Source organism: Pristiophorus japonicus, chromosome 3 (genome assembly GCF_044704955.1).
Source record: "Pristiophorus japonicus isolate sPriJap1 chromosome 3, sPriJap1.hap1, whole genome shotgun sequence".
Classification (NCBI taxonomy): Eukaryota; Metazoa; Chordata; class Chondrichthyes; family Pristiophoridae; genus Pristiophorus; species Pristiophorus japonicus.
The window spans coordinates 140,964,475-140,977,814 of record NC_091979.1 but is presented as its reverse complement, the minus strand read 5'-3'; the positions used below and the strand labels follow the sequence as shown (position 1 = coordinate 140,977,814).

At 45.7% G+C, this 13,340-nt stretch overlaps 1 protein-coding gene across 1 annotated transcript in view; it reads right to left on the bottom strand.

The window, feature by feature from the left end:
• wdr75 (WD repeat domain 75) overlaps window positions 1-12,462 on the bottom strand; it is an 83,982-nt gene extending 71,520 nt beyond the window's left edge. The window contains exon 1 of the mRNA XM_070875844.1: window positions 12,361-12,462. Coding sequence (XP_070731945.1) covers window positions 12,361-12,455 — 95 coding nt within the window. The 5' untranslated portion in view covers window positions 12,456-12,462. The remainder of the gene's footprint in view (window positions 1-12,360) is intronic.
• Window positions 12,463-13,340: the final 878 nt, after the last annotated feature.

The window sequence follows — 13,340 nt, the reverse complement described above, 5'->3', positions numbered from 1 at the left end:
GATGGTGCAGGCTCGAAGGGCCGAATGGCCTACTCCTGCACCTATTTTCTATGTTTCTTTATTACACCTTTAATGTAGTGAAATGTCCCAATGCGCTTTACAGGAGTATTAGGAGATAAAAAGTTTGACACCGAGCCGCACAAGTAGAAGTTAGCACAGGTCAAACAAGTATGTTTTAAGGAGCGTCTTGGAGGAGGAAAAAGAGGTAGAACGGTTTCGGCAGGGAATTCCAGAGCTTTGGGCCTAGGCAACAAAGTGGTTGAGCGATTATAATCAGAAATTCTCAAGAGCATAGAGAATTAGAGGTGTGCAGACATCTTGGCAGGGTTGTAGGGCTGGGGGAGATTACAAAGATAGGGAGGGACGAGGTCATGGAGCGATTTGAAAATAAGGATGAGAATTTCGAAATCGAAGCATTGCTTAACTGGAAGCCAATGTAAGTCAGCGAGCACTGGAGTGAGCAGGACTTGGTGCAAGCTGGGACATGGGCAGACGAGTTTTGGATCACCTCCAGTTTACGTAGGGTAGAATGTGGGAGGCCAGCCAGGAGTGCATTGGAGAAGTTAAGTCTAGAGGTAACAAATGCATGGATGAGGGCTTTAGCAGCAGATGAGCTGAGGCAGGGACAAAGATGGGCAATGTTAGAGGTAGAAATAGGCGGTCTTACTTATGCTGCGGATATGTGGTCGAAAGCTCATTTCAGGGCCAAATATGACACCAAGGTTGCAAACAGTCTGGTTCAGCCTCAGACAGAAGTTGGGGAGAGGGATGGCGTCAGTGGTTCGGGAATGGTGTTTGTGGCCGGGACCAAAAACAATGGCTTCAGTCTTCCCAATATCCAATTTCTGCTCATCCAGAGTTGTCTGACAATTTAGAGACCATGGAAGGGTCGAGAGAAGTGAGGTAGAGCTGGTGTCATCAGCGTACATGTGGAACATGACGCTGTGTTTTCGGATGATGTCATCAAGTGGCAACATGGAGATGAGAAATAGGAGGGGGCTAAGGATAGATCCTTGGGGGACAACAGAGATAACAACCTCTCAAGTGGATGTAAAAGATCCCATGGCACTATTCGTAACAAGATAGATGAGTTGACGGCACAAATAGAAATAAATGGGTACAATCTGATTACCATTACAGAGACGTGGCTGCAAGGTGACCAAGGCTGGCAACTAAATATTCAGGGGTATTTGCCATTTCTTAAGGATAGGCAGAAAGGAAAAGGAGGTGGTGGAGCTCTTATTAAAGGATGAGATCAGTCATCACCATCGGCAGTCCCTCGAAATCGAGGAAGACTTGCTTCCACTCTAAAAGTGAGTTCTCAGGTGACTGCAGTCCAACACGGGAATTACAGTCTCTGTCACAGGTGGGACAGACAGTCAGTCATTGAAGGAAAGGGTGGGTGGGACTGGTTTGCCGCACGCTCCTTCCACTGCCTGCGCTTTTTTTTTTTACATGCTCTCAGCGACGAGACTCGAGGTGCTCAGCGCCCTCCCGGATGCTCTTCCCCCACTTAGGGCGGTCTTTGGTCAGGGATTCCCAGGTGTCGGTGGGGATGTTACACTTTATCAAGGAGGCTTTGAGGGTGTCCTTGAAATGTTTCCTCTGCCAACCTGGGGCTCGCTTGCCGTGTAGGAGTTCAGAGTACAGTGCTTGCATAGGGAGTCTCATGTCCGACATGCGGACAATGGGGCACTCGGTACCGGTCGAGTATGGCTAGTGCTTCAACACTAGGGATGTTGGCCTGATGGAGAACACTGACGTTGGTGCGGCTATCCTCCTAGGGGATTTTCAGGATCTTGCGGAGACATCGTTGGTGGTATTTCTCCAGCGATTTGGGGTGTCTGCTATATATGTTCCATGTCTCTGAGCCATATAGGAGGGCAGGTATCACTATAGCCCTGTAGACCATAAGCTTGGTGCCAGATTTGAGGGCCTGATCCTCGAACACTCTCTTCCTCAGGCAACCGAAGGTTGCACTGGCGCACTGGAGGCCTTGCTGATAGTAGGCTCCTGAGGTATGGAAAGTGATCCTCGTTGTCCAAGGCTGCGCGTGGATTTCGACAAGATCAGTGCAGTAATAAGAAATGATATTGGCTCAGAAGATCAAGATGTAGAATCAGTTTGGGTGGAGATAATAAGTGATGAGAAATAAGTCACCGGTGGGTGAGGTCTACAGACCCCCAAACAGCAGCCACACTGGAGGACAGAGTATAAATCAAGAAATAATAGAGGCTTGTAAGAAAGGTACAGCAATAATCATGAGTGATTTTAATCTTCATATTGATTGGACGAATCAAATTGACAAAGGTAGCCTTCAGGAAAGTTCATAGAGTGTATGCGGGATGGTTTCTTGGAACAATACGTTGTGGAACCAACCAGGGAGCAAACTATTTTAGATCTGGTAACGAGTCTGGATTAATTAATGATCTTGTAGTGAAGGATCCTCTTGGGAAGAGTGATCATAACATGGTAGAATTTCAAATTCAGTTTGAGGGTGAGAAAGCTAGGTCTCAATCTTGTGTCCTGAACTTAAATAAAGGTAATTAGAAAGATATGAAGGCAGAATTGGTTAAAGTGGACTGGGAAAATATATTACAGGATAAGACTGTAGAAACACAGTGGCAAACATTTAAGGAGATATTTCATAACCCTTAGCAAACATTTATTCCAGTGAGAAATAAAGATGCGAAGAGAAGGATGAACCATCCCTGGTTAATTAAGGAAGTAAAGGAAGGTATCAAATTGAAAACAAAGGTATACAATGATGCGAAGGACAGTGGAAGGCCAGAGGATTGCAAAATTTTTCAAAACCAGTAAAGGATAACTAAAAAAATATGATAAAGACAGAGAAGATAGCATATAAGAACATAAGAAATAGGAGGAGTAGCCATACGGCCCCTCAAGCCTGCTCCGCCATCTAATACGATCTAATCATGGACTTCCCTGCCCGCTCCCCATAACCCCTTATTTGCTTATCGGTTAAGAAACTGTCCATCTCCGTCTTAAATTCATTCAATGACCCAGCTTCCACAGCTCTGAGAGGCAGCGAATTCCACAGATTTACAACCCTCCGAGAGAAGAAATTCCTCATCTCAGTTTTAAATGGGCGGCCCCTTATTATAAGATTATGCCCCCTAGTTCTAGTGTCCCCTATCAGTGGAAACCGAAACACACATCTTCTCTGCGTCCACCTTGTTAAGCCCCCTCATAATCTTATACATTTCAATAAGATCACCTCTCATTCTTCTGAATTCCAATGAGTAGAGGCCCAATCTACTCAACTTTTCCTCAGATATCAACCTCCTCATCTTCGGAATCAACCTAGTGAACCTTGTCTGAATTGCCTCCAAAGCAAGTATATCCTTTCTTAACTATGGAAACCCAAACTGTATGCACTATTCCAGGTGTGGCCTCACCAATACCCTGTATAACTGTAGCAAGACTTCCCTGCTTTTATACTCCCCATCCCCTTTGCAATAAAGGCCAAGATTCCATTGGCCTTCCTGATCACTTGCTGTACCTGCATACTATTCTTTTGTGTTTCATGCACCAGGACCCCCCAGGTCCGCCTTTAGTCCCATTATCTTATTGAGTACCACCTACTTCGTGATTGTGACTGTGTTAAGTTCGCCCCCCCCCCTATAGCCCCTTGACTATCCACTGTTGGGATATTGTAAGTGTCCTCTCACGTAAAAACTGATACAAAATATTTGTTCAGAGTTTCTGCTATCTCCATGTTCCCCATTACTAACTCCCCGGTCTCGTCCTCCAAGGGACCAACATTTACTTTAGCCACTTTTCCTTTTTATATTCCGATAGAAACTCTTGCTATCTGTTTTTATATTTTGTGCTAGTTTATTTTCAGTCTATCTTCCATTTCTTAATCATTTTTTTAAGTCATTTGCTGACTTTTAAAAACTTCCCAATCTTCTGACCTCCCACTAGCTTTGGCCACTTTGTATGCCCTTGTTTTTAAATTGGATACCGTCCTTTATTTCTTTAGTTAGCCATGGATGGCTATCTTTTCTTTTACACCCTTTCCTATTCACTGGAATATATTTTTCTTGAGAGTTGTGAAATATCTCCTTAAATGTACACCACTGTTCATCAACCGTCCTACACTTTAATCTATTTTCCCAGTTCACTTTAGCCAACTCTGCCCTCATACCTTCATAGTCGCCTTTATTTAAACTTAGTACGCTGCTTTGAGATCCAACTTTCTCACCCTCCATCTGAATTTGAAATTCAACCATTCAATGATCACTCATTCCAAGGGGATCCTTTACTAGGAGATTGTGCGTTAATCGTGTCTCATTACACAGGGCTAGATCGAAGATAGCCTGCCCCCTGGTTGGTTCCGTTACATACTGCTCAAGGAACCTGTCCCTTATGCACTCTATGAACTCCTCCTCAAGGCTACCCTGACCAATTTGATTTGTCCAATCAATATGGAGGTTAAAATCACCCATTATTACTGTTCCATTTTACAAGCCCCCGACAATTTCCTGGTTTATACTCCGACCAGAGTTGCTACTGTTAGGGGACCTATAGACTATGCACACCAATGACTTTTTTTCCTTATTTTCCTTATCTCCACCCAAAGTGTTTCAACATCCTGATCATTTAAGCCGATATCATTTCTCACTATTGCAGTGATTCCATCCTTTATCAACAGAGCTACCCCACCTCCTTTTCCTTTCTGTCTGTCCTTCCGGATTGTCAAATATCCGAATATTTAATTCCCAGTCCTGGTCACCTTGCACGTCTCTGTAATGTTTTTCAGAGCATACCCATTGTATCTATTTGTGCTGTCAATTCATCTATTTTGTTACGAATGCTACGTGCATTTAGACAAAGAGCCTTTAAATTTGGTTTTTTTTAAAACTCTTTTTTCCTGCTTGTTTCCTCTCTCCTTCAAACTCACTTTCTTTATTTTGCTTTCTAATTTCAGCTTTACTCCCCTCCCTACTGAATCTACTTTCAGGTTCCCATCCCCCTGCCAAGTTAGTTTAAACCCTCCTCAACAGCACGAGCAACCAACCCACCCCCACGCAAGGACATTAGTCCCGGCAATGTTGAAGTGCAACCTGTCTGACTTGTAAAGGTCCCACCTCCCCCAAAAGCGGTCCCAATGCCTCAAACGAAAGCCCTCCCACCTGCACCATCTCTCCAACCACGCATTCATCTGCACTATCCTCCTATTTCTGAACTCACTAGCTCGTGGCACTGGGAGTAATCCGAAGATTACTACCTTTGAGGTACTGCTTTTTAATTTTTCTCCTAGCTCCCTAAACTCTGCCTACAGGACCTCATCCCTCTTTCTACCCATGTCATTGGTCCCGATATAGACCATTACCACTGGCTGTTCACCCTCTCCCCCAGAATGCCCTGCAGCTGCTCCATGACATCCTTGACCCTGGCAGCAGGGAGGCAACATACTATCCTAGAGTCGCGTCTGCTGCCGCAGAAACACCTGCCTGCTCCCCTGACCAGCTCTACCTCTATAGCTCTTCCATTCTTCTCCTCCGCCCTCCCCCCCGTGCAGCTGAGCCACCCGTGGAGCTGTGGACTTGGCTCTGGCTGTATTCCCCAGAGCCACGATCGCCCCCACCGGTACTCAGAACAGAGTAGAAACATAGAAAATAGGTGCAGGAATAGGCCATTCGGCCCTTTGAGCCTACACCACCATTCAATGATCATGGCTGATCATTCACCTCAGTACCCCTTTTCTGCTTTCTCTCCATACCCCTTGATCCCTTTAGACACAAGGGCCATATCTAACTCCCTCTTGAATATATCCAATGAACTGGCATCAACAACTCTCTGCAGCAGGGAATTCCACAGATTAACAACTCTGAGTGAAGACGTTTCTCCTCATCTCAGTCCTAAATGGCTTACCCCTTATCCTTGGACTGTGTCCCGTGGTTCTGGATTTCTCCAACATCGGGAACATTCTTCCTGCCTCTAACCTGTCCAATCCAGTCAGAATTTTATATGTTTCTATGAGATCCCCTCTCATCCTTCAAAACTCCAGTGAATACAGGCCCAGTCGATCCAGTCTCTCCTCATATGTCAGTCCTACCATCCCAGGAATCAGTCTGGTGAACCTTCGCTGCATTCCCTCAATAGCAAGAACGTCCTTCCTCAGATTAGGAAACCAAAACTGAACACAATATTCCAGCTGAGGCCTCACCAAGGCCATGAACAACTGCAGTAAGACCTCCCTGCTCCTACACTCAAATCCCCTAACTATGAAGGCTAATATACCATTTGCCTTCTTCACCGCCTGCTGTACCTGCATGCCAACTTTCATTGACTGATGTACCATGACACCCAGGACTCGTTGCACCTCCCCTTTTACTAATTTGCAACCATTCAGATAATATTCTGCCTTTGGGTTTTTGCTCCCAAAGTGGATAACCTCACATTTATCCACATTATACTGCATCTGCCATGCATTTGCCCACTCACCTAACTGTCCAAGTCACCCTGCAGCCTCTTAGCATCCTCCTCACAGCTCAAACCGCCACCCAGCTTAGTGTCATCTGCAAACTTGGAGATATTACACTCAATTCCTTCATCTAAATCATTAATGCATATTGTAAATAGCTGGGGGTCCCAGCACTGAGCCCTGCGGCACCCCACTAGTCACTGCCTGCCATTCTGAAAAGGACTCATTTATCCCGACACTCTGCTTCCTGTCTGCCAGCCAGTTCTCTATCCACGTCAGTACATTACCTCCAATACCATGTGCTTTAATTTTGCACACCAGTCTCTTGTGTGGGACCTTGTTAAAAGCATTTTCAAAGTGTAAATACACCACATCCACCAGTTGGAAAGTGAGATGGACTCGGGGAACTCATGCACTACCTACCTTGTCCTCCTCTTCTGTCCCGCAGTCACCCAATCCCTCTCTACCTGCACACTCTTAAGCTGCGGGGTGACCACCTCTAGAAACGTGCTAACCACATAGTCTCGCGGATGCACTGCAGTGATTCCAGCCGCCGCTCATGAGAGTAAACTAGCAACAAATATAAATACAGACAATAAGAGCTTCTACAGGAATAGAAAAAGGAAATGAGCAGCTAAAGTAAACGTCAGTTCCTTAGAGGATGAGACTGGGGAATTATTAATTGGAAACAGGGAAATGGCAGAAACTTGAAACAAATATTTAGTATCAGTCTTCATGGTAGAGGACACTAAAAACATGGCAATAATTGATAATCAAGGAGCTATTGCGGAGGGGGGTGGGGGGAGGCTTAAAACAAACAATTACTTGAGATAAAGTACTAGGCAAACTAAGGGAACGGAAGTTGGACAAGTCCCCTGGACCTGATGGCATGCATCCTAGGATCTTAAAAGTGGTTGCAGTGATAGTGGATGCATTGGTTGTAATCTAGCAAAATTCCCTGTATTCTGGAGAGGTCCCAGTGGACTGGAAAACTGCAAATCTAACAGCTCTATTTAGGAAAGGAGGGAGACAAAAAGCAGGAAATTATAGACCAGTTAGCCTAACATCTGTAATTGGGAAAATGCTGGAGTCCATCATTAAGGAAGTAGTAGCAGGATATTTAGAAAATCATAATGCAGTCAAGCAGTCAGCATGGTTTTATGAAAGGAAATCATGTTTGACAAATCTGCTGGAGTTCTTTGAGGATGTAATGAGCAGAGCGGATAAAGATCCAGATGATGTCATATATTTGGATTTCCAGAAAGCATTCAATAAGGTGGCACACAAAAGGTTACTGCACAAGATAAAAGCTCATAGGGTTGGAGTAATATATTAGTGTGGATAGAGGGTTGGGGTAATATTAGTGTGGACAGAGGATTGGCTAACTAACAGAAAACAGTTGAGATAAATAGGTCATTTTCAGGTTGGTAAACTGTAACTCGTGGGGTACCACAAGGATCAGTGCTGGCCCTCAACTATTTACAATTTATATTAATGACTTGGATGAAGGGACCCAGTGTAACGTAGCCAAATTTGCTGATACAAAGATAGGTGGGAAAGCAAGTTGTGAGGATGACAAAGAATCTGCAAAGGGATATAGATAGGCTTAGTGAGTGGGCAAAAATTTGAAAGATGGACGATAATGTGGGAAAATGAGAGGTTATCCACTTTGCTAGGAAAAATAATAAAGCAAATTATTTTTTAAATGGGGAGTAATTACAATATGCTGTAGTACAGAGGCATCTGGGGCTCCTTGTACATGAAACACAAAGTTAGCATGCAGGTACAGCAAGTAATCAGAATGGCAAATGGAATGCTGGCCTTACTGCAAAGGGAATGGGGAGAATAAAAGTAGGGAGTACTGCATACAGTTTTGGTCCCCTTACTTGAGGGAGGATATACTTGCATTGGAGGCAGTTCAGAGAAGGTTCATGAGGTTGATTTCTGAGATGAAGGGGTTGTCATTTGAAGTAAGGTTGAGCCCAATGTCCTTGGAGTTTAGAAGAATGAGGGGTGATCTTAGAAACATAAAAAATAGGTGCAGGAGTAGGCCATTCGGCTCTTCGAGCCTGCACCGCCATTCAATGAGTTCATGGCTGAACATGCAACTCCATTCCTGCTTTCTCGCCATACCCCTTGATCCCCCTAGTAGTAAGGACTACATCTAACTCCTTTTTTAAATATATTTAGTGAATTGGCTTCAACAACTTTCTGCGGTAGAGAATTCCATAGTTCACCACTCTCTGGGTGAAGAAGTTTCTCCTCATCTCGGTCCTAAATGGCTTACCCCTTATCCTTAGACTGTGACCCCTGGTTCTGGACTTCCCCAACATTGGGAACATTCTTCCTGCATCTAACCTGTCTAAACCCATCAGAATTTTAAACGTTTCTATGAGATCCTCTCTCATTCTTCTGAACTCCAGTGAATACAAGCCCAGTTGATCCAGTCTTTCTTGATATGTCAGTCCCGTCATCCCGGGAATCAATCTGGTGAACCTTTGCTGCACTCCCTCATTGGCATGAATGTCCTTCCTCAAGTTAGGAGACCAAAACTGTACACAATACTCCAGGTGTGGCCTCACCAAGGCCCTGTACAACTGTAGTAACACCTCCCTGCCCCTGTTCTCAAATCCCTTCGTTATGAAGGCCAACATGCCATTTGCTTTCTTAACCGCCTGCTGTACCTGCATGCCAACCTTCAATGACTGATGTACCATGACACCCAGGTCTCGTTGCACCTCCCCTTTTCCTAATCTGTAACCATTCAGATAATAGTCTGTCTCTCTGTTTTTACCACCAAAGTGGATAACCTCACATTTATCCACATTATACTTCGTCTGCCATGCATTTTCCCACTCACCTAACCTATCCAAGTCACTCTGCAGCCTCATAGCATCCTCCTCGCAACTCACACTGCCAACCAACTTAGTGTCATCTGCAAACTTGGAGATACTACATTTAATCCCCTCGTCTAAATCATTAATGTACAGTGTAAACAGCTGGGGCCCCAGCACAGAACCTTGCGGTACCCCACTAGTCACTGCCTGCCATTCTGAAAAGTACCCATTTACTCCAACTCTTTGCTTCCTGTCTGCCAACCAGTTCTCAATCCACGTCAACACACTACCCCCAATCCCATGTGCTTTAACTTTGCACATTAATCTCTTGTGTGGGACCTTGTCGAAAGCCTTCTGAAAGTCCAAATACACATCAACTGGTTCCCCCTTGTCCACTCTACTGGAAACATCCTCAAAAAATTCCAGAAGATTTGTCAAGCATGATTTCCCTTTCACAAATCCATGCTGACTTGGACCTATCATGTCACCTCTTTCTAAATGAGCTGCTATGACATCCTTAATAATTGAATCCATCATTTTACCCACTACCGATGTCAGGCTGCCCTGTTTTCTCTCTCCCCCCTTTTTTAAAGTGGGGTTACATTGGCTACCCTGCACTCCATAGGAACTGATCCAGAGTCTATGGAATGTTGGAAAATACTCTGGGATCCAGACCATCAGGCCCTGGGGATTTATCAGCCTTCAATCCCATCAATTTCCCCAACTCAATTTCCCGACTAATAAGGATTTCCCTCAGTTCCTCCTTCTTACTAGACCCTCTGACCCCTTTTATATCCGGAAGGTTGTTTGTGTCCTCCTTAGTGAATACCGAACCAAAGTACTTGTTCAATTGGTCTGCCATTTCTTTGTTCCCAGTTATGACTTCCCCTGATTCTGACTGCAGGGGACCTACGATTGTCTTTACTAACCTTTTTCTCTTTACATATCTATAGAAGCTTTTGCAGTCCATTTTAATGTTCCCTGCAAGCTTCCTCTCGTACTCTATTTTCCCTGCCCTAATCAAACCCCTTGTCCTCCTCTGCTGAGTTCTAAATTTCTCCCAGTCCCCAGGTTTGCTGCTATTTCTGGCCAATTTGTATGCCACTTCCTTGGCTTTAATACTATCCCTGATTTCCCTCGATAGCCACGGTTGAGCCACCTTTCCTTTTTTATTTTTACGCCAGACAGGAATGTACAATTGTTGCAGTTCATCAATGCAGTCTCTAAATGTCTGCCATTGCCCATCCACTGTCAACCCCTTAAGTATCATTCGCCAATCTATCCTAGCCAATTCACACCTCATACCTTCAAAGTTACCCTTCTTTAAGTTCTGGACCATGGTCTCTGAATTAACTGTTTCATTCTGCACCCTAATGTAGAATTCCACCATATTATGGTCACTCTTCCCCAAGGGGCCTCGCACGAGATTGCTAATTAATCCTCTCTCATTACACAACACCCAGTCTAAGATGGCCTCCCCCCTAGTTGGTTCCTCGACATATTGGTCTAGAAAACCATCCCTTATGTACTCCAGGAAATCCTCCTCCACCGTATTGCTTCCAGTTTGGTTGGCATATTAATGTATGCATATTAAAGTCACCCATATTAAAGTCACCCATGATAACTGCTGCACCTTTATTGCATGCACCCCAAATTTCCTGTTTGATGCTCTCCCCAACATCACTACTACTACTGTTTGGAAGTCTGTACACAACTCCCACTAGCATTTTCTGCCCTTTGGTATTCCATAGCTCCACCCATACCGATTCCACATCATCCAAGCTAATGTCTTTCCTTACAATTGCATTAATTTCCTCTTTAACCAGCAACGCCACCCCACCTCCTTTTACTTTCTGTCTATCCTTCCTAAATGCTGAATACCCTTGGATGTTGAGTTCCCAGCCTTGGTCACCCTGGAGCCATGTCTCCGTGATGCCAACCACATCATATCCGTTAACTGCTATCTGCACAGTTAATTCGTCCACCTTATTCCGAGTTAGATGTAGTCCTTACTGTCTTATCAAAACATGTAAGATTCTCAGGGGCCTGGACAGGGTAGATGCAGAGAGGGCATTTCCCCTCATGGGGGAATCTAGAACTAGGGGACATAGTTTCAGAATAAGGGTCATCCATTTAAAACAGAAACAAGGAGAAATTTCTTCTCTCAGAGTCATGAAACTTTGGAATTCTCTACCCCAAAGAGCTGTGGAGGCTGGGTCTTTGAATATATTTAAGGTGGAGATACAGATTTTTGAATAAGGGAGTCAAGGGTTATGGGGAGCGGGCAGGGAAGTGGAGTTGAGGCCAGGATCAGATCAGCCATGATCTTATTGAATGGCCGACTCCTGCTCCTATTTCTTATGATCTATGTTCTTATTTAAAAGAGGACCAGGGGAGTTATCCCCAGTTTCCCAACCAATATTTATCCCTCAATCAACTTTAAAAACAGATTATCTGGTCATTATCACATTGCTGTTTGTAGGAGCTTGCTGTGTTCAATTGGCTGCCGTGTTTCCCACATTTCAACAGGGACTGCACTTCCATGAAAGGCACTATCGAAATGCAAGTCTTTATTTCTGACATAAATGTGAAACTCTTAAATGCAGACAAATAATTATCTTGTAATTTAAAATTGAGGATAATCGGTCAGTGGTAAACTCCAAAGGACGAATAAGACTATTAAAAAGTGTAAAGAACAGGCTTCATTACAGTCCATCTTTCAAATGTTTGCCCACTCACTGAGCCTATCTATATCCCTTTATAGATTCTTTGTCATCCTCACAACTTGCATAACAGGAAGCAAACCTGGAACAACAGATACAATGTACTACCTGCGGTTTTCGCAACACCTGGACTCAGTGAGACAGGCGGCCCTTCGTGCCTCTGCCAGTTAGAGCTCTACATCAGAGCCACCGACTGCACTGCTCCCGAGCCTGAGTCAACCACAACTCGAACCCAGCGTGGAGCCTGCAGGCACCGCGTGGCGGGAAGCAGCTGCTCCCCAGCTGGGCTCGCCGCCTCGAATCGCGCTCCGGGCCCGGTACTGACGCGGGGAGAGGCAGCGCTCACCTGCAGTCGGCCGAGAAGACGGGCCTGCAGTAGTTGATGCGGCTACCGCCGCAGCGGACCACGCGAATACCGGTTGTCTCTGCTCCTTCCACCATCTTCCCCGACCCCTAACCCCTGACGTCACACAACCCTCACACCACGTGCCGGAAAAGAAACAGAACTGGAGCAGAGGGCGGGGCTTATAGCAACTGAGGGGCGGTGCTTACAGCAGGTGAGTGACAAGGGAGGGGCGTGGCTTACAACAAATGAGTGACATGGGAGGGGCGGGACTTACATCGAGTGAGAGACATGGGAGGGGCGGGGCTTATGGCAAGTGAGTGACAGGGGATGGGCGGGGCTTACAGCAAGTGAGTGACAGGGGAGGGGCGGGACTTACAGCAAGTGAGTGATAGGGGAGGGCCGGGGCTTAGAGCAAGTGACTGACAGGGGAGGGGCGGGGCTTAGAGCAATTGCGAAGTCGCTGGAGAAATATCACCAACATCCCCGCAAGAAGATCCTGCAAATCCCCTGGGAGGACAGACACACCAACATTAGCGTCCTCAACCAGGCTAACATCCCCAGCATTGAAGCATTGACCACACTTGATCAGCTCCGCTGGGCAGGCCACATCGTTCGCATGCCAGACACGAGATTGCCAAAGCAAGCGCTCTAGTCAGAACTCCTTCACGGCAAACGAGCCAAAGGTGGGCAGTGGAATCGTCACAAGGAGACCCTCAAAGCATCCCTGATAAAGTGCAACACCCCCACCGACACCTGGGAGTCCTTGGCCAAAGACCGCCCTAAGTGGAGGAAGTGCATCCGGGAGTGCGCTGAGCACCTCGAGTCTCATCGCCAAGAGCATGCAGAAATCAAGCGCAGGCAGCGGAAAGAGCGTGCGGCAAACCTGTCCCACTCACCACTTCCCTCGACGAATGTCTGTCCCGCCTGTGACAGGGTCTGTGGTTCTCATATTGGATTGTTCAACCACCTAGGGACTCATT